Source organism: Lepisosteus platostomus, chromosome 8, assembly GCF_059453375.1.
Source record: "Lepisosteus platostomus isolate fLepPlt1 chromosome 8, fLepPlt1.hap1, whole genome shotgun sequence".
Lineage (NCBI taxonomy): Eukaryota > Metazoa > Chordata > Actinopteri > Semionotiformes > Lepisosteidae > Lepisosteus > Lepisosteus platostomus.
In genome coordinates, this window is record NC_142618.1 from 53,382,777 (window position 1) to 53,406,241 (window position 23,465).

Genomic DNA, 23,465 nt, shown 5'->3' on the forward strand with positions numbered 1-23,465 from the left:
GCTGTGTTAATGATTATTATACAGTAGTTCACTGCAGTGGCAGAGTGGAAGATTAATACAATGATGAATTAAATTGAAGTATAATTTATCGTGAATCTTTTTTACACTGCAAGAATGTGTGTACTTCATCTTTTAAACATAAATATTTAACACACAGATGAAATTATAAGCCAGTAAACTCACGTGGTAGGTAGTATGTTCCTCTTACCTCCTACGTTCTAAGTACCTCATACTCATAGTGTGTACCTCCATGCCTGCAACAGGCACCACTGACAATAAACATAAATGTAAAAACAAAACTATGAACGGTCTAGTTGCAGAAGAGTACGTGATCAAGCCATTTTCTGGATCATTTGAAATCTTGTAGCATGTACTACACTGAACATGCCTTGTAGGTATCAAAGAGTGCCCTGAAGGAAGTAATTGCTTAGCTGAAAGAAGAGCTTTATTAGAGAAGAAAATTTATAAATATTTGATTTATTTTGTTAAAAGCTAAACTCTGTTGCTATTCTTACAGGCAAATCTGCTTCACGATAGGCTGGCCCAAATCTTTGAGCTAACAATCCGGTAAGTGTAAAGGATGACAGAGGTACAGTATGACCCCAGATGACACTGACTTTGCAAATTCCAGCAAAATCTGCAATGGCTCACTCCCATTTTGGTAGGCATGGCAAAAAAAGTACAGTGGTCACTAGAAATACTTACAAACCTTCCTTTTGAAGCCAAGAATGTCATTGGCTCTTAAAACTAGTTTGCCTTTCGTCAAGAACAATAGCAGCTGGCCTTGCACAGATATTACAAAATTATCCTGTTCCTTTTTAGTTTTAGGCAAGGAGATGTTCTGTTTTTTTTCTAAATCTGTGAGACGGCGCGTAACTGACTCTAATTTGTCCAACAAATAGAACAGTTGAATACTTATCTTTGCAACAATTAGTTTAGGATGCTAATTTCAGATTACTACTGTTTTTAGTACTGTGCATTACAAACTCCAGTGTCTGCCCTCTGTATTTCATGAGATTTGCAGATCTTCTGTTAGAAAATATTTCTGGGGCTCCATATTAAAATAGACAAAATTATTAAATGGAAGCTCTTAAACCTAGGGCTTATTTATGTTTAGATTTTTTATATTCTATTATAAGATTTTAGATTTTTTAGATTTTTTTTAAACCAAGTGTATTTTTCTTGTCGCTCTCTTTAACTAGAAAGTACAAAAGGCATGACCATAAAAAAGAACTGTCAGCGTTGGGTGCCATTCACTCTTAGTGAAAGCTATACTTTTTATGCTCTCTGCTCTAATGATTTCAGGTAAAATTATACATCTGTAGAATAAGCACCAGGGGACCAGCAGTGGGAGTCAGGTTTCTTCTTCTCGTTGTAGACCCCATTGTAATCAGGCTTCTAATTTAAGGCTAATGGAATGCCTGAAAACAAGGCCAGCCTTCTCCATTAGTGCTGGGTCATAGGTCAGTGTTCCAAGTAGGAAAAAGCAAGTAAGGCAATCGAAATAAAAGGCCTTGAAAGAAGGTTTTTACGAACTGGATGGCTCGGTGTATTGTCAAGGGAATATGAAGCTTTTAGGAATCCAAAGCCTATAAAATTGCTGACTTAACATGAGAAATGCTCATTATATTAGCCATGAGACTAGATTTTTATGTATACTCAGGCACTTGTGAAATGCAACAGAGCTGAATGATAAAAAAAAACTCTTAACGTGTAGTATCGTGTGAGCCTCAGTCCTGACTGCTGGAAGACTGTATCTGAAGTCTGTTCACTAGTCAGCAGCCCATGTGGATGAAATCAGCCAAAAAGCGTGCTTGAATGTATCATTCAAGTTCACGTTATGCATAGAAACATGGATGTTGGGTGCAGGAAAGGCATGCATGTTCCAACTGTATGCACCACATTGCTGCAAAATCATTCTCATTGATATTACCAGCATCTGTTTAGGGGTGTAGATGATGAGGACATCACCTAGAGATATTGTCAAAGCTTTTAAACTTTGGATTATGCCGGCAGCAATACAACTGGCAACCACTGAAGCTAAGCAGGTGAGATCCTGGCCTGTACCTGGGAAAGCTAAGGTTGCTGCTGGAAGAGGTGTTAGTGGGACCATAAGGGAGCACCCACCCTTTGGCTTATGTGGGTCCAAATGCCCCAGTATAGTAAAAGGGACACTATACTGTAAAAAGGTGCTGTCCTTTGGATGAGACATAAAACTGAGATCCTGACTCTCTGAGGTCATTAAAAATCACAGGGTGTTCTTCAAAAGGAGCAGGGTTGTAACCCATTGTGGTGAGCATACTGTGCACACTGTGGCTGCCATTGCATCATCCAGGTGGGGCTGCTAACTGGTGTTGATTATTATTTTAATAATAATAATAATAATAATAATAATAATAATAATAATTAGTAGTAGCAGTAGTATTAAACTTATTGCTATTAACCTGCCATGCAAACTGCAGCTGTGATTCATCACCATTCAGCTCAACTGCTGGTAGCAACACCCACATCAGGATGATCATATTAGGAGGGGCTAGCTGAAGGATCAGGTCCTTACATTTTTGAAGTGTTGAAGTGTTGTAGTGTACTTTCTATATAAGAGTATTGCAGATTTGATAAGTTGTATGCAAAGTAATACATTTGTCTGTAAGAATGCTTGCTCTTCCCTTAGCTTAAAGGCTCTTTTTTGTTCTTGTAGACCTCCCCCCAGTCCATCGGGAGCAGTTACGGTCTCAGCAGGACATGCCCAGTACCAGTCCGTCCCAGTGTATGAGATGAAGTTCCCAGATCTCTGTGTCTATTAGCTATGGGCCTTCATGATGTAGAAGCAGTTATGTGGTGTTGATCCATTTAGACTGTTGTAATCATAAAGAACACAGAATTAATGATGGGTTTAATTATACATCACAACAATGCAGAAACAAAAAATATCACCTAAAAAAATTAGAGCAAAGAGATGAGTTTTTTTTTTCCTCTAAAATCCATCTGGCTGGCTGACCTGCCAGTTGCAGCCTTAATGTGAAGGGCTGTTACAGTTTCCTATCTGATCAGGCATGAATATTCACATTATCTTTCAAAGGGTAAAATTTTCTTCTATTTCATACATTACAAAAATTGAGTTTAATACATTTTAGATTCATTTAAACAAGTTAAAGTGATATATAATTAATTTGATTAAAATATATTGAACTCTTTACCATACTTCCTCTTCAGATATCCACTTTGTTGCTTTTTACAGCTAATAAAAGCAATATTGTGCTCTGGACCCAACCACATAAAGTTTCCCTGTTTGTCTACAGTATATAAATGACAAGGAACTTGAAATGATTGTTTTGGTGGTCCACTCTTTTTTTACTTTGGTTTGCTGCTTAATTTTGACCAAAAAGTGATCCATGAACCAAAAAGATAAAAATAAAAGATACAAAGATAAACAAAAAAAAAACAAAGATGAAAAAGGAAAATATGACCAACACTTAAACCCCTAAAAAATATAAATTAAAGCTATAATGATCTTATTCTTTATTAAGGATTATAATTTGGACTATCCCCCCAAAAAACTGAAAGATTTCCAAGCTACAACATATTCTTTTCATATTTAGAATGTTTTCATAGTCGTATGAAAGTGACAAGAAATAATTTACTGTGAATGCTTTACTGTCAAATTTGTTATACATTTTTTAAATTCAAATTACATTTCACAAAAGTACACATAAAAGATTCATAGTATTACAGTAGAAAATATTATTTTTCCTTGTTGTGTTCAAACGGTCAAAAAGTTACAAAAGCAGGAGTAAACATGAATAAGAGTAAATACAATTAATAGTTCTTCCAATTAATATTGTGTAGGAATATTTAAATTAAAAAAAAATTAATGGAATAGTACATGTCTTTATTAGGGGTCTCAAACTACGTTCCTGGAAGACCTTGTGTCTTGTAATTTTTGTTCCAACCTGAGTATTAAACAATTAACCTAGTTATTTTCTCCAGGAATTGAGTTTGTGTCACCTGGTCCACATGAATGAAAGGTCATTTATTATTTTGTATAATATAGCACTCCTACTTAGGAGACTGCAGATGACAGGGCTGAAAAGGGCTTGTCACAAATAAAAGAGATCATACCGAATAAGAACTGGAATTTTAAGTTGATTTTAAAATATTGGTTGTGGTTGTTTTACTTAGACAGGTCTCCGGAAAATGTTCTACCAAACGTTTGAACTTTTAAGGCATGGGAAATACTTGAAAAATAATATATTATCCTGTGAGTAAACTCTGTGCCAATAGAAACCCAGCTTGAACTTTTATTTTAAATTTTAGCTTCATATGAAGAAATAATAAAAACATATTGACAAAAATCTAATAGTAATGTTGCGGTACCTGAAATAAGTCCACATTCAATAAGTAATAATTTGTATTTTAAATGGATCCTTTAAGGTGAATAAGGCATATAATTGAGTCATAAGTGCACATCACGGTCATTAAAATATATATAAATTAAGCACATTTTAGAGACCTTAGAAATATAATCTTTTAATATGTTACTTGAACTGGAATGCAAGGTTGCCATGGAATTCACTGAACAAGATAAATGTCTATCCTTGTTGAATGTGGACAGAGAGCATTTGTGTTTTCAACATGAAACCTATTAAAACTAGAATTTACTATTATTAAAATAGAATAATAACAATATAATAATAATATACCCAGTGAAATACCTAAAACATTATACAATTCATGTCATCCCATTAAAGCTTGGTCACTTGTAAAGTCTATTCAGAACTGAATCTGACTCTCTTAAAGAGTTGAAGCTATAGAAAGTACTTTAACATTCAAATTGTCCTTAGAGCTGTGAATAATTACACGGGCAATTAAATTTGTATGGCAATTTGGCTGTATTGTATATGTATTAACCGATAAAATGTGTATCTAAGAAATTGCTTATATAGTATAGTGTTCTAAGATATCTGCTGTAAATTAGTTTAATCATTTAAAAACAAATTTTAATTTTTCAATTTTTAAAGAATTAAGTCAAAATCTAAAGGTTCTGAAATAGGCTTCCTGAAAACAGTGCAATATGATTTCCTTGTTATTTTCAGGTTAAAAACAAAGATTTGTCTGCTTCAGAAACAGCACGACATTGGTCAGTGGACTAATCGCTTGCAATAAAATGCTATGTATTGTGTATCATTATCCTTCCTGCTTTTAAGTTATCAAGTTGTTAAATGTAATAAAAGAAAAGCAATCATAAATGTTTCGTTTTGATTGCAGGATGGCATTGAGCCGTTGATTTCAGCTGATAGTATTATGTATTATTCCGTTGTGTAAAATCACTTATTTTAGTCATCATACGGTATGTTGTCATTGAAAGCACTGGATGTGGCATTGTTTTAAGTATTGTCCCGAGACAGTGGTTGAGCGCCAGAAACACTGCTCCCATTACTGTATTGAAATGTTATATTGGAAATGAAGCAGAGATGGTATATGGCTTTTCTGATTTGAAAGTGTATGTTTACTTATGCTGTGGCAATCGCAATGCAGTCTTCTGTTTTATTGTGCTTTCCAGGGTTAGTGTACTGACATGTAATTATTTTTGTGTTAATTGTGGAGACACGCTGGGATAAGGAGGCTGCTGGATGATTAATGCAGACACAGAGCAAATAAGTACATGGAAGAGCATTTGCATCAGCTGTGTATTAATTAATTGTGGTGATTCTCAAATTTATTTAAAAAAACAGAATTGTTCTTGTTTCCATAAATGTTTGCAGCATGATTTTTTTTTTTACAAAACTTGCATCAATTCTTATTTGGAATTCATTTTTTGCATTATACCTGCATTTGTAATTTCGTGTTCTCAGACCTTTGACTTGAAAATGTTAAGAATAAGAAATAAAAGAAAAAAAACTACAGTTGTAGCATATTAATTTACATGTCCTTTTTAGAACATAGCAGACTTTAACTGAATTCTGCAGTACGATTACACTGTATTTCTGATTGAGTACTTTCTCCGTAGCAAGATACAGATCTCTGCTCTGCTGTTAAATTAAATTTCACCTTCAGCAAGGAAACATTCCATAAAAAGCTTTTTTCCTGAAAAATAGTAAATATAATTCAAATATTCACACTACATTGAAGATATGTAATTTATTACAAAAAACACTAAACACAAGGCTTTGTTTGTACAATTACATTTTGAAATGATGCCTTGAGATGGACAGTTATGCCAAGACATGTTGTGTTAGGTGGAAATTTATTTTACATTATTGTACTTTGATATGCTCTTAAAAATAACTGAGAAGATTAAGACTTATTTCTCGGACAACATGTTTTTGATGATGTTGGTGAAACAGAAATAATGAACCTGTTTGGGTTACAGTTATACAGTATATGGACCATACAGTATAGGGAGTTATGAAATGCTTTAGATTTTTGGAAACTGTCCTGCTCTTTCAACTAAGATAAATGTTTATGCTCTGTTTTGCTATCCCTTTGCTCTTGATTGTCATTTTATAAGTTAAATGAACAGGCCCAAATGCTACTTTACATGGACATAACTGAAGGTTCTGCATAGAGGTAATATCAAGGGAAATATCATGCCCTTGAAGTCGGCCACTGTATTCACTTTAAAATGAAATGTTTATATATGCTCTGTCTTCCACATGCACATGTTATGCACTTAGAAAAAATGAGGAATGTTTACATGTTATGTAAGAGAATTGTGGACTCCTTGTGGGGCCTGTGCTGATGACTTGCATACCAGTTCTATAAGAGTATTACTGTTCAGGTCTTCCAACTTGTGAACCACCAAGATTTCTTGGGCAGTGTTTTTGGCAGGTGTATGGAACACTTGTCATTTCCGATGCATGTACTGTTTTCTGAAGCTTTAATTATGGTTACATTCGCTTTACAAAAGCAGCAATTGTGTGATTGCCTCCAGATATTCAAGCTTTAATAATTTTTCATTTTTATTACAAAATTGTAAACAGAGATATGGGATGTGCAGGTAACAGAAGTCTAGTGTGTAAAAATGTCCGTCGCAGTTCTAGGGTCTGTATTACTCTTCTCTTCCAGCAGCCTTCTTCCCATTTCTTACAAATATCCATTTCTTCATGTACTGTACCAAAGCAGCAGATGATTGTTAATTTATTAAGTACAGTAGGTAAGATGAAATACTCGCAAAAGACGTGTGCAATCGTTCAAGAATGAGTAGTGTATTCTCTATTTTGTAATTATGAGAGCAGTTGGTAGACTTTGGTCAAATCAACAAATTTTAGATTAAGAATGTATTGTGGGTTCTACACATTCACACCCTTATGCCTGGTACAGTCAAACCACAAAGAGTTGTTTGTTTTATGAACAAGGCAGGCAGGTTCATAAATTGATCTGAATGAAAAATGAAGGCAGTGGACCTGTCATGGGCCTGGGCCAAGTTGTCTGATTTTTTCATTTCATTGCAAAAGTCGCATATGTTGTGTGACGGTGATCTGAAAATGAGCATTCATAATAACAGGTGTAGAGTTACATTTTATTGGCAGCTTTCTCAGTTTTATTAATGGACTCATAGCATTTTATAACATGCTGTGTGGTTATTAAGACATGGAATCGTGTTATTTTAACTAGCATTGCTTCAAAAACAAACTAAAATGAAAATAAGTCTCACAAATAGATACAAATTATTTAAAAAAAACATACACAATAGAAATAAGTGTTTTCTTCTAGTGAAAGAATCACATAATGTTCTTCACAAGTTTGTAATACCTGTATTCAAATCTCACTTAAAAAATACAAAGAATTTAAGCACACCACATCCTGGCATTATTGACCTTAAATTACAGTATGTTCTTCTTGTAAATAATTATTTGCTGACAGGCCAATTTAGTTGAATTTACTCAAGCAAGTACAAGATAAAACAGTCACATTGAAAACCAGGCGTGGGATGTCTACAGGGTTCCTAGGTCTTTTCATAGCTGAAGCAAGAGCTGAGGCAATACAGTATACTGGTCAAATTAATCTTATATTGAATAAAATAATTACCTGATTTAGATCATTAATAATTCTCTTGGATTAAAAAACTGCAGATGCATCGGCTTTCCGGGACTAGAGCATATCTGCTCAAAATCAACATTTTTTTTAGTCCATTTGTCCTCGCCCACTTTTGTGCAATATTAACCCTTTTAAACTCGCCTCTTTTTGTTTTTCTGATTATAATAGAGTTAGAAACAGTATTGCATCCACCAAAACAGATTATCAGTGGTGCTGATTTTCCTTGAAGGGAGAGGTGTTCACATTGAAAGAATATCTAGTTTAAAACATAATCACAGCTTCTCACAGAGCATTTCTGTACCAGGCAATGGGTGCTTTTCATGCAATATTAATACTTGTACTTGTAGTGCTGTTTTAGAAAGTGGGTTATTCTTACATGTGGTATAAATTTCAGAGAATATTTTTATTGAATACATTAAGTCTTGACACTTATTTTTTAAATGTGTTTGTGGCATTGATAGTCACTGGAATGTTACTGCTTTGCATATTTTGAAATTATTAGGATTGTAAGCAAAGCCACTGTGTCAAATAGTCTGTGTTTTTTCAGTTGTGTGTAAGATGGAGCATATTGTAAGAAAATTTTAAAAAGCATATTAAAGTTTTATAATGGTGAAAAAGCAGTGTGTACGTGTGTACTGATTTTGGAGCAACGGGCTGTTATGTGGGGAAAAAAATAGAACAATTTTCTGAGTTTGGTCTGTCAGTAGGTACTGTATAGTATGTAAAAGTAGTTTGTTCAATAAATTGGTACTGCTAATTCATATTTTCACTACACCTTTATAAACAGTATATGCAAAACAAAAACAAAAACAAAAATTCTTCTGTACCCCAAAATCCTGTTTTTTAAAACTTTTGAGTAGTGCCACTTACAGTATGTAAACTGGGGTGCACTGTATTAATCAATGGCCAGATGATTTATTTTCTCGTTCTGTCAGTATATTTCTATTGGCATCAAGAGGTTTCAACAAACCCTTCTTTTCCTAAGCATAGAAAAATTGTGTAACTCTTTTGGTAAGCTATTCTTTTTAATGCTGTAGCTACACAAAAGCAAACAAGCTCCTCTTTGTTGCTCACACATGAGAAGGACAACCTTGCAAGAGAACCTGTACTGAGTAATGTGTTGGCTGAGCGGGTTCTCTTGTTCCTAGTAGTGTAAGGTACATCTTGTTCATCCGATTCCTCCAGCTCACCGTTTTTCTTATGGGAAAGCATGCCCTTGATATTCATTCTGGAGGTTTAGGGCACCTGCTCGTGTATCAAATGTCTACCACAAGCAGACGGTATAGGTTCAAATGGGAATTTACCAAAATTAAAAAATGATTTGATTCAGAATTCCCACTTTCAAATGCACAAGTCTTTGATGAAGAAGGATTTAGCAGTGTCAGCTGCGGTTTTCTGTGTTTGCTAAAGATGTTCATTGACGAGCTCTGTGCTGAGTGAAGGTATCCCTGAACAGTTTTCCTTAAGTCATTTTCTTGTCCAGCACAATTATGTTTATGATCTACAGGAATATATCATTATTTTTTTCATAATTACTACATTAAAACTTTAAAGTTACATTTAATGATTAGATTTACATTTCCTGGAAACATATACTAAATTTATATATATATATAAAATTAGGGCAGCATTTCTAAAAAAAAACTACTGTTTTGCTTTACTTGAATCCGTTGACAGGTTGTTTACCACAAGGTGTGGTATGATTGTTACTACACTACGGTGGCCTATAAAAGGGGCTTAAAGTGGCCATTCTGTTTAGAATTTCAAGCAGCTGCTGTGGTTTGTTTTTCCAGCTCAGCCTGGACATGTTCGTCAGTCTGCTCTTCGGGTTCCTCCACTCCCTGGCCCACCTCTGTGGTCATCCGTGTGGTCTGGGCTGCAGGTGTGGTGCCAACATTTAGAGGCCTCACAAGGCGCGAGCTAGACTGCCTCCACATTCCCAGTGCTGGCTGGCGTCCGCCACTGTCCTGCAGTACTTCCTCGCTGGAGTCGTCTGACTTTGGGGCCAAGGGCCGACTCCCCAGTGGCCGGCGCCTGCAGGGTGCTCTCATGCCACGGCATCTCTGCTTGTGCAAGACGGCCACCGTTTCGTTGAAATGGGCCCCCGCCATGCACTCTGCACTGGCTTTGTCACACATGCACTGGAGCTTGTCACACATGTTGGCACCGGCACCTAGGAGAAGACAATGAAAGACGAGATTTTATTTTTGTATGAACAGTGTATCAAAACTATCACGTCAGCGTGAAAATTGCTGTTCCACACATCATATTCTGTCAAGAACAGATGTTGTGTGTACAGCCAAAAGGAGCAGAAATTATCAACATTTTTAGTAGCAGATTGGCCTTCTGCCTGGTAGAACACTGTAATTATGCCTGGCACAGCTTGTGTTGTGCCATGTTGTGCCAAGAGACTCTATAAGAAAAATGTCTCATTTGGAGAAGGTGAAGTATCCATTCCTTACTGGAGTGAGTCTGGGCTGTCATTAGTTCATCCAACGAGTGGTGGCAAACATCTGGGAGGAATAAAATCCAACAGAGTCGTTGTCTTTGCTTTGTAGCAGTGACCTCTGTTAATTTGTAGTACCTGTTGTAGCACCTGTTAATTTATAGTGTCACTTTTGCACCCAATGCTGATTCTCCATCTTTTGGAAGAAAGTATGCACTGTCCTCATTCCGTCAGTGCTTTCAAGGGCTCTTAGATTATGCAGGCAGTATAAAATATGGGAGTGGGAAAGTAATGAAAATGAAAACAATTGGAGATTCCAGACTACAAAATAGGAGTTTCATAAAGGGTTAGTGTTTGCGTAACACATACAGCACGTCATTTTCACCACCAACATAGCTAAACGTCTGTGATAAATTCTTAGCACTCTAAATGCTTACATGCAGGTTGCCCATTGTCACAGCTGACTTGGATGTTAAGCTTGCGTTCTGCCCGACAGCCAAACATCCTGATTTGTTCCAGACAACACTGGTGAAAGAAGCAGCACCTACAATTACAGGAAGGGTACAGTACACTAGTTCTCTTTCTCAATGCTTTGACCCACTGCTGGCATGTGTACTGTACATGCATGGAGTATAAAGTTAAATTAAAAGAATGTAGTTTAAGTATGACACAGAATTTGTGTATTAGATGTGTTGAATTTGACTGTTTTTCAGAACATTTGGTATAATGTCTAAGCAAATGACATTACAATAATAAAACTTATGATGTGTTCATCTTAATGGTACTTAATGGGTTTTTTTTATCAGATGTGCGTTATGAAAACATGAAGTCATACAGTACATTTTCATAGGTAGCATGTAATAAAATGGGGATTATTGGAGTATTACAGTATAACAGATATTTTTATGACTAGCACACAGTATACTGTAGTTCTTCAGTTACCTTATAAAGAGAGAAATTAAAAATGTTTACTTCAATGGATTTGACTGAATAAACCTTTTAATTTCAAATCAATTAAGTTTGATATGAGTATATTTTCTTTCTATTCATTAAAGCTCAACTCTTTGCACAACCTTCATCAAAGAAAGGAAAAGTCAAGATGAAGAGAAATTTTATAACCCGTTTAAGTCGTACTATAGAACAGTTTTTTTGTTGCCAAACTTTAAAAATGACAGTGGCTGTGCAATAATCCACCTTTATATTCCTACCACTAGAAGGCACAGAACATAGCCCTAGGACCCTAAGATGTTTACCTTCTAACATGTCAAATTTGGTTTGATTTTACAGGTTAGGATTTTACAGGTTTCAGGCAATCATAAAACATACCTCCATTATTCTTTCATTTTAATCTCATGTTTCTATTCCAGAGTTGTACATTTCCACTCATGATATTTCACAACATGAACATAATAAACCCTCCTGAGGCATAGAAGCCACAGAAACCGAGACTCAATCTCCACCTGGCCTACATGCGTACTGCAGTGTTTGGTTTTTCTGAGTATAAGGGAGTCCTGTCCCTGTTTCAGCTCTTCTAAACTAGAGATACACTGTATGAACTAAAGTCTTTATCATTGGCACCTTTTACCTGTCAAGTTCATCCATGGGTCGACCTCTTCCTTCCTGTCCACAATAACAGCCATACATCTCATACTCATGTGGACACCGCCCAGTCAGGCAATGGAGGATCTCACCCAGAATGGGCATCTCCTGGCGAATCCTGCCACTGGAGCTATACTGGTTAAAGGAGTGACCGCCGCATTCTGGGAAGAAAGAAATTGAAATGTAATGATATTGTGGTGATTTCTTAAATCAACAGAATGCAGAACATGATGCTATAATATACTGTAATGTTGGCTCATTTAATTGAAGAAACAAAATTGAATACTGTTCCAGAAATGAAAGAAAGTGAGTGACATTTTTTTATTCCCCAACCTTTGACTGGTACAACATTTGCCTTTACCCCCCCACGCTGTTCATTAAATGAAAGAGAAAAATAACGAGAAATGCTTGTATTTTCTGTTTCTTTCTTGTGTATGGTCAAACTCCATGAAATTTAAGACTTAACATTTCTTTTACTCTGTGAAATAGAAAAAATAGAAATACTGTGCTAATTCCTTGAATTGTCTGAAACTGCTTAAGAAGTACAAGTATCAATACCAGACATGCAATATACCCCAAATTTACATGAACAGAAGTAACAAAAAATGAGACTTTGTCAAGTAGAAACATATCAAATTCTTCTCTTCAGGAATAGAAGAGGTCATTCTATCTGCTATTATTTACATGTCTAGAATCTATGTTAACAATGAGGCTGATAGTGATAGCGTATTTTAAAACACCAATATTAGTTCCTTTAAATCTGTCCTGATAAGATTGTTTTGCAAATGAAGCAAAGCCCCATAGAAAATGAATCTCTATGCCTCTTTCCACTTTGGCACTGAATTATCTAAAGTCATTAAATGTCTCCTTTACTAAACCAGTTTACCCCCTTCTTGCCACTTCTGAATTGGAAAGATATTTAAGAAGCACTATAAAATCTGCTGGACCTTGGCCCTTAAGGAGTTGAACTGAGGATCACTGAGCACAAGGAATGTAGTTTTAATGCAGAAGCAAGCAAACACAGAAGCTGAGAACATAAGTTTTCACCTTCAATGTCAGGCTCCAGTGGTAAATCAATTAGGCCTGCTGCTTCCAGAAATGAGGTAAAAAATGGTACAGCTTTTGACATGGGCGAATCCAACCCTAAGAAGTGATTAATCAATGTTAAGTTCCATGTAGTAAAATGTTACATTCACTGACAGTATGCGTCTAAAATTAGTAATACACCATATTAATAGTAATTTAAGAAATGTACTTGTTAGACTTATTCATAGACCAAAAAAGCATGTTTTTTTTTTACATTTGGACAGCAATGAACATTATAATATTGAAAAAATCCCAAATTTGAGCAATAAAAATGTTTTCATTAAACTGTATGTTTCATAAGGTAACAAAACATAGTTTTATTTTAAACATAGTATCAAAACATGTTTAAAACAGGTTTAACATTATATAATTTGAATGACTGTTTGTATGCAGTGGCTACAGTTTTCCCCCTTTTGATTTTAAATTAATTTAGTTAATTGCTATTAAATAGCTATTGTTTTTTCATCAATTACATTACCTTCTGTTTCAGATTCCTGTGAACTGTCCATTTCCTTTGTTGTAAGTTTACTACTGCCCTTCGCAGTTTGCATGGAGATCGGACTTGGTGGTGTTGTTGGAGTAAATGTTGGTTTTGCAGAAGGCTCTTTACTTGTTATAGTTGGTTCATGAACTGTGAGAAACCCACAATATTAACACATGACATACTGTATAATGATTTGTACATACAGAAAACTAAATCTAGCCTCTAACAGAAACCTGCTGCACGTTGTTTGTTCCCAAAATCCTAGTTAGAAATAATGACCTACAGTAGTAGCCTAGTTTTTAGTTTCTTCTGTTAATGTTTCCCTGGATATTATTTGAATGCCACTGTCCTATAGACACAGAGTTATCTTTCTGCATGTACTATGTAAAAAAAATACTGCACTATAAAATACAGAAAATAAATTTAGCATATATTTAAAGCATACCATAATTCATATCCCATTACCAGTGTGTTACAACTCTTCTGTTCCGTGCGAACATTCCAGATTGTTACTGTATAATCGCGTTGAAACATTTAGACAGTTAAAGTGATTTACCGCTATACCTAATAATTACAGTAATTTTGTTATCAGGCAGATCTTACTCTCTGTGCTCAACTCCAAAGAAACAGCTGGTGATTGCATGGTTACGTTTTTCCCAGGCTCTGTCACCTCTATGGAAATATCAGTTGGTTCTGTATCACCAGTCTCTGGAACTGCCAATGAAAGAGTTTAAATAGTAAAATATTATCACAGCTTTAACTAGTGTAGATTAGCTATATTTTTACACTTCCTACTATATTCTGCAGAGAACAATGAGTATTTTCTGAATGTTATGACAGTTGTCAACCGGGCCTTGAAGCAAGTAAGCATTGCAGAAGGTACAGATGATCAAAGAAGTGGTACAGTACTAATAGTTAACTCAGGTTAAACGAATTCATCATTAAGTCAGCCATACTAAAACATCAATATTTATCAGTGACAGGACCATTCCAAGTGAGGTCATTATTATGGCAGCCTTCATGGAGATGGGTCATAGGAGAAAAGGTAGACCTCAAGACAGGATAAATATAGTAAACACAAAAAAGAATAGAACAGTCCCCCACAATTCAAAGAGAGTGAAATAGCATTTCCTACCAGCTTCAGTTAGGGCCACAATGGTTACAGCAATGGTATCAGGAAATTCTGAAACACACAGAATGCTAGATTCCTGATAACATCAAATGAGTTATTAATTTACTTATGGTTTCAGTTCATAACGCCATGGCCCGTTCAAGTCTCTTGTATGAAGCCAAAATCCTTTCCTGCTGGGGTTTCAAACTACAAAATCCCCAGGAGTTAGTTTTTTATTCAGCTTTAATAAGCCGCACATTTGAAGTACAGCATAAGATTAGTTTTATACAATTGTTCACTTTAAATAAATTAGTAGTATATGCTTTCATAAGATCTTGGCCTTCAAAAACACCTTTAAAGTTACCTGTTGATGTCACTGGACAAGAGGAGCTGTCCAAGTGTCTCAGTGAGGAATTGTATTGTGAGTGAGCTATGCATTCAATGACAGCTTTGTCACAGAGGCAGAAGAATTCCTCACAGAAATCAGAGGCATCTGTTTCAAAGCAGAAGAAAGAAAAAAACATCTGTCCATTTCTGGCTTGAATTTTAGATGTAGCACAACTTTAATACATGTACAGTATGTCTATGTTGTACAATTTGCTGGTTTGCAAGAGCCATGATTAAGTCTAGAGGCTGCTGTATCAGACCAATTGTACATAAAAAGAAGAGAAGTAAGAACTGTTATTATTTGTACTTTTCATCAGTAGAAGCAGATTTATTCAGATAACCTTATGGGTTTGAATATGTCTATAAATGATCTTGTATAATGAATTATAGTGATATACAGTATGACACATAGCCTGATTTCATGCTTACAGTTGCTGAACATACTAAGATTTTGTAGGATTAAAACTATTTTTTAAAGAAGTAGAGAATATTATTGGCTTAAACACTTCTGTCCTTAGGATCACTTATAATAATAATTCCTTACACTTCTATACTGTAGCGCTTTACTGGACACTCCACTCAAAGAGTTTTACGGGTAATGGGGATCCCCTCCACCACCACCAATGCGCAACACCCACCTGGATGATGGTACAGCAGCCATAGTGCACCAGAACGCTCACCACACACCAGTTATCAGTGTGGAGGTGAACAGAGTGATGAAGCCAATTCATACAGTAGATAGGGACTATTAGGAGACCATGATTGATAAAGGCCAGGAGAGAATTTGGCCAGGACACCAGGGTAATAACCCTACTCTTTTCGAGAAATGCCCTGGGATTTTTAATGACCATGGACAGTTAGGACCCCAGTTTTACGTTACATCCAAAGGACAACGCCTTTTTACAGTTTAGTGTCCTCATCACTATACTGGGGCATTAGGACCCTCACAGACTGCAGGGTAAGCACCCCTATTGGGGCCATTAACAGCTCTTTCAGCAATAACCTTAGTTTTTTCCAGGAGGTCTCCCATCCAGGTATTGACCAGGCTCACTCCTGCTGAGCTTCAGTGGGTTGCCAGTTGTGAGTTGCAAGGTTATATACTGTAGCTGCTGGCGTTAATTAACACTTAATTGCGTTGTACTTCCTAAACCACAAAACTAAAACTTTTATTTACCACAAGTGATGTTTCCAGCTGGGCAGGTGGTGTTTAGTAAAATTCTTCCAGGCTGTAGTTTACAGTCCTTTTCAGCTGCTGCTTTGTAACACCTACGGTGCTGAGAGCAACAGCTTTGGAATAAGAAAAACAGCAGCCAAAGTGAAAATGAGTGATAACATGCTGTTAGGTATGTAAACAAGAGCAGTTCAGAACATTCTGTGCCAATTATATCAATGGAAATCAAATTAAATCTTATTCTGATTACATGCAAAAAAATCATGTTGCAGTGGGTTCAATGATATAGCTCAGAAATGTACTCTTTATTAAACAATATTAAAATAATGTTCATAAATTAATGTAAACCGGTCTCATACAAACAATAAAATCCACTTACATTTATTTGGGATCCAGTCATTTCCAATAGTCTGTTAAGATGCATTTTTAGGAAATCCTGAATGCAGTTACTTACAGTATACAGTATATTTCACTAAGCTGACATTAACTGTGTATCTTTTATAGAATATACTGTAACCCTTTTATATATATATATATTTATATACGACTGCGGTACAGGGCCCGTGGTACATTCTTAACACAAAATCAAACCTGTAATTTCCAAACATGTACTGTACCATGAGCCCCGACTGTCTTCTCATGTTAATCTCACCTGTCTATGTCATCAATAGGCCTGTCTTCCTCTTCGTATCTACATGAACAGCCATAATCTTCCAAATCACTGGGGCACAGCTTCGTCGTGCACTTCAGTTTCTGCATGAAATTAAAAAGGGCCGGGAAGTTGTCGAGCAGCATCTGAAGCCAGGTGAAGCGGACACCGAGGCAGTCTTTGGGAAGAAGGACAGATACAAAGGCCCATTTTAAGCCACAAGCATTGACTCAGGAGAAATTCACATTGGTAATCATTCTAAGAAAATGTTTTCTGGGGAGGGAGACATGGCTGTCTTATATCATAGTAGTGCAGCCTGTCCTCATCATGTTCATAACATTAGAACAAATGTATTTTATCGTATTGCTGTGCTTAGGATGTAAGAATATAAGAGATAGGGCAGTTTGGCCCATCTAGATGTTTTGGATTTTAGTAGTTAATTGATCAATGGAGTTCTTCCAGTCATTTCTTGGGAGAAGGGGTGGTATGTGCCTTCAAAAGTACGCCTGAGTACAGTAGTTTGTTAGACTCTTACAAACCTTGGCATGAATACTGTAAGTATCTGCTGCTCTCAGTTTTAAATGTGCTCCCCCTTAGCTTCCCTGAGTTTTGTTTGTCCTTCTCACTTGTGTTACACTGTCCGTTCTGAGGAAAGCAATTTGTGTTGACTTTGTCAATGTCTTTGAGGCTTTTGAATACATTAATCAGGTCCTCCTTAGCCTTTTTCTTTTCTTTCTTTCTTTGTTAACTAGATATTCTGTTTGGCCTCCTTGGTTGCTTGCCACATTGTCTATATTATGTAAATGAACTCATCTTTAGCATAAACACTTACTGTAGGTCTTTTTCATGAGTATCTTCTTGAAACTTTCTGTTTCCTATTTTTTCGTTTCCCATTTTATATCTATAATTTGTTTTTACTTAGATGTAAAGTTTGCTTTAGGTCTCCAATAGCAACAAGCATTCAACCATTATCCTTACAGCTTTCTATCCCTTGTCCATTTCTCAATTCAAAAGCATGCATTTCCTTGAATTTCTACTGCTGCAATTTCAGAATTAATATTTTATGAGGAGCACTGAGCCTTCAGAGCATCTAAATTATCTAAATCCTATGTTCTGTTTTTTTTTTCCTCCCAGCACTCTGTTTTTCCTACAGTCCAAAGACACACTGGTTGGATTGATTGGCTTCTGGGAAAATTGGCAAAGTGTGAACGTGTGTGTGTTTATCTCTGTGTGTGGCCTATAATGGAATGGTGTCCCATCCAGAGTGAATCCTGCCTTTAGCCTGTTCCTTCCTTCCCCATGATCCTGTATTGAATAAAGTGGCTGGAAAGTGGATGGATAGATTTTCTGTTTTTATCCATTGCTTTTCTTCAAACATTACTTTAAGCAAGACCTACAGTACCTCATCTAAATCGAATATCTATCAGGATCCTCTTTTTATACAGATGTGCCGCTAATTTAAATGTAATTATTGTTTCCATAATTTAAAATCTAACAGAAGACTTATTGGTCTGTAATTACTTGTTTTTTTATGGATGAGTGCTAAAGTATATTACCAATTTTTCCTGTCAATAAATATTACCTCCACCATAGGTGACTGATGGAAGACTTCTTTTAACAGCCTGTGAATAACACTTTTGTTTCTTTAGTTACAATGGGTAGAGATATTTTTCATTCCTATAATACGCTTGTCTTTCCTTTCCATCAATTATTGGCATTTTGTTTAAATTTATAAAAAGTATTCTATCATCGTCTTCTATTGCAGTTAATTGTATTGCTTTTCTTGAATGTTTTAATAAAAAAAACAGGATCCAGTCAAAGTGTTTCATTCATCTTTTATTATTATATATTCCTATATAATTATTTGCTTAATTGATTAACTTAAGCATTTTGGATATTTTTGGATGTACGTTATCTGTACAATGGTTCAGAGTATTTATAGAAAAATGTTTTAAATTGTTGCCTTTCATGATTACATATTAATCCTGCCCTGTTCACTTTCTTCACTCTCTCTCTCATGTATTCATTGTATATTTTGGTTTATGTAAAGTTCTGCAAGATCATCCTTCACTGAAGATCTGCCCCACCTGGGTGATATTCCAGGTCATACATTTGCTGTGCTTCTGAGATCAGTCTACAAAGTGCTAAGGAACAAGTAATAGGTTTATTCCATGCTGAAAAAAAGAAGAAAGAGAACACAACGTTTCGGCCGTGGAGCCTTCTTCAGGAGGGATCCCAACCTTTGTTCTCCCGCTACTTTACCTTTGCCTACTGCCCTGTCTCTCTCACACCTGAAGAAGGCTCCACGGCCGAAACGTTGTGTTCTCTTTCTTCTTTTTTTCAGCATAGAATAAACCTATTACTTGTTCCTTTGCAGCCTACGCATGCTGACGCAGCTACCCACCTGAACTACAAAGTGCTAATGTTGCTATCTTATCTTCCTCACCTTGAAGCATGGGATAGGACTGATATTCCTACTAAAATCAGTCAAACTGCCCATGAACCTGTTTTTAAAAGTTTGAAGGATATTTTGATATTGTTACTTTGTTAATTCAGAATTCATGTGGGAGTCTCCAGGCTTATTCTTTGCTTTAGGATTAAATATCTCAGATGGTATGGTCAGTATACTGCATAACCTTTTTAATTTAGAGGGATTCAGATATACAGGATGAGGTCTGTTTCAAAGAAATGTGAAATAACAGATTGTGTTACACTATCTCATTTTCATTTGAAAGTTGTGAGATGTAACTCAAAGAATTATTTTGTTATAGACATTTTTATTTTTATAGCCATGAGTTAATGTCAAATTATTGAACATTATACAAACCTCTGCAGGATACTCTCATATCAAAGCATAATTTTAAAATGTGTTCTTACCAATTAGTGATTGTGCAGTCTGCAAAATTTCTACTTCGGGATGTGAAGAGGAATTGCTTGCAGAAACTGAAAAAGGAAGTAGAGGAAAATATTAGTTTTATAGGCCTGGATAAAGAACCAATATTCCCTCATATATATGTGTATATATTTACTTGAAAATAATAGTTATTTATTTTACTACAAATATTGTATTCACATGTGTGGATCCAGTAAAATGGTTTTATTTCATTCATTGTTTTAAACTGCATATACAGTAGCTGTCACTTTTGTTTAACTATTTTATTGTACAGTGTCTTAAGATTATGTACTGTGAAAAGTGATATATACTGTACAAAATAAGATTAGTATAAAAGAGCAAGTATATTATAAAAGAAAAATGTAAATTAATTAGATTGGAAAATAAATAAATTCTGAGAACTTACCGTATTGAAGGGCAACTGACAAAGTTATCAACAGTGTTAAATTCATTTTTCTAGAAGCAATAAAAATATCAAATATCAACACAGAAAAAAACATCATAATTAAGACATTGCAAGTATAACCAGTGCCTTACACGGATATAGTTTATATTGAATTAGTCATGTCAGTATGCTTTTTTTTATCTTTGATGTTGATAAATAAGGAGGATTCAAATGTTATGCTTTCAAGTCTCTTAAAAACCTCTTAGAAAAGAGGTACTGTATAAACCTCAGTGTAAACTTTGTTGCAATATCAACAGTCATTGTTATTACACTCAAGATGGCTTGATAAATATGTCTGAGGGACACATTTCATTATTTACAAAATACTGCCTGTGACATGTAAAGATTTGGACTAGGTTGAACTGCAGTGTATACTGTAGTACAAATAAATGACAAAAAGAAAGGCAAGTTTCTGTTTCTACACAAGGATAAAATGATTTAAAAAATCACTGTTAGAACATTTTGGATAAATGTCCTTTTACATCTTCTTCAACTGACACATTACTTTCTAAACAGTTGAAAAAGTAGCTTTCTGAGAAACATCCTGAAACAAATGATTTTCTGTCTGCAGTGTCTCTGTCTATATACCAAATGCTGTTTTTCCAACCAGCCATTACAATATAATGTGACTTTGCTCCTAAACGTTTTACTTAAGAAAAAAGTTGCACAGGGTTCAATTCCTGGCTGAATCTCAATGCATGTTTTCCCTTATTCATAATCCTATTGCTTTACTCCCTACTTTTTAAATTTCACTTTATGTCAAATTAACTTAAACTCACTGCTGCAGACTACCTATAGATGAACATTTCAATACCATTGAAATTTGTAAACGTTCGTTTAGAGTTGTCATCATCATTACTTCATTGTACGGAAAAAAAAACGTCACCTTCCAACACAAAAGAATAGTGCTTTGCTATTCATGTATTTGTCAATTGCAGCTTCAAACATAAAGTTTTAAAAATATTGTTCCTCATTAAGATAATGCCAAATAAAATATTTTATTAATTTACTCTGGCATAGAACCTTGAGGTCATTTCTCTCATCAACAGCTTTTTCTGATGGCTGTCAGAGAACAGAAAAGGTACTGTATGTTCTGGTTTCTTTCTGGGAGATGAAACCCAAAGTTAATGTTTAATGCCTTATCTAACCTGATAGGCTAATAGATGACAAAAGGTCACATAAAATGACAAGCTGAAGAGTATCCATTTGTTTGAGCCAGGACTGTGAGTAATGATCCTGTGATCCAGAGCCTTAACAGCTACTCCACCTTGGTAACCCCAATCAGACAAAACAATTGCATCTCTTTTCTTTATCCTCCTGTGTGTTGTGATGTGGTTTAGTTTTCATTTTGTGAGTAGCTCCTATTCTGGAATTCACTTTCTTTGTACCATACAGTATGTACATTTTGGGGGAAAGCAGCCATGTAATCTTTGCATTTGATCTGAAACACTAATGTATAACCCATTGAAGGTGTACTATAGTACACCTACTGTATACAGTATATAACAAATAATAATAAAAGCTCACTAATAGTAAAAACTAGATACATTTAGAGTTGTATAAACATGTCTACAAGAAAAGAGAGTAAGTCCTTCGTCAAAGAAAATGTCTTGAAGACAGCTCGGAGATAAATTCAATCTATAATTAATTATATTCAAGTTGCAAATCTACTGCTTAATTTGTGTTTTTTGGGGATTTCAGACAGAGATGTCTGGGGGGTGTAACATCCTACACAATATACAATCAACAGCCTGCTACTCTCTATATGGTGGATGAACTAGATTTTTAATTCCCCTGGGAAGGCTAACACAAACATTACTGAGAAGATTGGTGTCTCAGCATAATCATTTCAAGTATCTATTTATATGCCATACCCTCACATAAACATGTCTAATGCTTCACATATGTGATGTATCTATTTTCAGATCAATTAAAATTAACTTCTGAAGTGCGTTCATTTTTAATGGTCTCAAGATACTTTTGCAGAGCTGAACATTGTTAGACCTGCACGTGGAACTTTAACGTGAGAGATATATGATCACAATTAAAATTAATACTGTTTTCATAAAATTGTTTAATTTTCTAAGGTGTTCCAACAAAGCTGATTCAGTCTTTCCTTGCTTTTCTTGTACACTTTTATGTCTGGCATGAAGGCGATGTGATGGTATCTGCAAGGACTGGGATGCCCACAGCTTGGTACAACACGCTAAGTGTGAAAAGGGTTTTGCACTCCTGTCATTTCTGGAGATCAGCATGCAATGTGCCATCTGTTATCTTCTGATTCCGTTGGATTAAACTATATGAGTTTTTCGAGTTTCTTTCAGCTCTCCATAGAAATGAGAAACAACAACATAGGTCTGTTCTGAATTCATAAAATAAGGAAAGGCAAACTTTCAGTTCAGTAGCCAAGTCACTATGCTCATTTTTAAAACAACAGATTTTAACAAAAACTGTTCAGCTTTGCATTTGAATTAAGGTCCAAAATGTTCTAAAGTACATGAAGACAAGCTTACCTTTAAGTTCAGACGCAATTGCAGCTGGTAACAGGGTCAAATATATCCCATCTTAAACCCACACTTTTATAACATCTAGGGTGGGCTCAAAAGCCATGTGACCCAATAAAAAAGGTATGTAATTAAAGAACCGAAGAGGCAACAGTTCGTGCAGATCCTATTAACAGAGTCAACAATACTGAAATAGATGCCAGAAGGTATCAATATTCAAAAGCTTGCTTCCCTGTAGCTGAACTATGGTATGTCAACAATGCTGCAATAGATGCAGAAGGCCATTCATATTCAAAGCCTCTTGGAATTGGCCTTGGGTATACGCACTGCTGCTTCAATTAACTACCTGTTCGCAATGAGAAGACACTCTTGACATTGTCGATTATTCCAGGAAAGACTAACAGTCCTTTTATTAAGTTGAAAATGAGTTTCTGTGTGGAGAAATGCAGTAACAAAAGAGTTGTGAAACTGATATTCTTGACAGAGGTCTAACTGTGACCTCTATTTTAACCCCCGTGGCCTCATCTTATCTTCTAATCGGTCTAATCAATTTGTGTTCTTAGATGATATACCATCAATGAATTGAGGTCATCAGGAAAGTACTGTTAATACAAAGAACAAATGCTTTTGTTGGATAATAATCCTTTTTGTTT

The 23,465-nt window shown here is 35.5% G+C and overlaps 2 protein-coding genes across 6 annotated transcripts in view; one reads left to right on the plus strand and one right to left on the minus strand.

The window, feature by feature from the left end:
* The window catches only part of efr3a (EFR3 homolog A (S. cerevisiae)), a 137,372-nt gene extending 128,718 nt beyond the window's left edge, over positions 1-8,654 (plus strand). For all 4 annotated transcript variants that reach the window (XM_088643925.1, XM_088643924.1, XM_088643926.1 and 1 more), the window contains 2 exons: positions 518-567; positions 2,699-8,654. In XM_088643925.1, coding sequence (XP_088500051.1) covers positions 518-567; positions 2,699-2,804 — 156 coding nt within the window. In that variant the 3' untranslated portion in view covers positions 2,805-8,654. The remainder of the gene's footprint in view (positions 1-517; positions 568-2,698) is intronic.
* A 141-nt stretch (positions 8,655-8,795) lies between these two features.
* oc90 (otoconin 90) lies at positions 8,796-22,882 on the minus strand. Of its 2 annotated transcripts, XM_088643928.1 has the most exons (13): positions 22,822-22,882; positions 20,270-20,319; positions 19,848-19,913; positions 16,974-17,148; positions 16,325-16,437; positions 15,128-15,256; positions 14,788-14,835; positions 14,256-14,366; positions 13,647-13,799; positions 13,130-13,225; positions 12,069-12,243; positions 10,921-11,027; positions 8,796-10,210 (listed from the first exon to the last, which is right to left on the minus strand). In XM_088643928.1, the coding sequence occupies exons 2-13, from the start codon at positions 20,313-20,315 to the stop codon at positions 9,801-9,803; spliced, it is 1,629 nt and encodes a 542-aa protein (XP_088500054.1). In that variant the 5' UTR covers positions 20,316-20,319; positions 22,822-22,882; the 3' UTR covers positions 8,796-9,800. The 2 variants fall into 2 exon arrangements, with proteins under 2 accessions (XP_088500054.1, XP_088500056.1); XM_088643930.1 differs by lacking the exon at positions 14,788-14,835.
* Between the last annotated feature and the right edge of the window lie 583 nt (positions 22,883-23,465).

What these genes read in the sequence shown, in the direction of transcription:
- oc90 (XM_088643928.1), bottom strand. Translation starts at nt 20,315, where the DNA reads ATGAATTTAACACTGTTGATAACTTTGTCAGTTGCCCTTCAATACG. An exon ending in GTCAGTTGCCCTTCAATACG is followed by an intron (nt 19,914 to 20,269) that starts GTAAGTTCTCAG and finishes TTCCTTTTTCAG; the next exon opens with TTTCTGCAAGCAATTCCTCT. An exon ending in TGACAATGGGCAACCTGCAT is followed by an intron (nt 10,211 to 10,920) that starts GTAAGCATTTAG and finishes GTCTTCTCCTAG; the next exon opens with GTGCCGGTGCCAACATGTGT.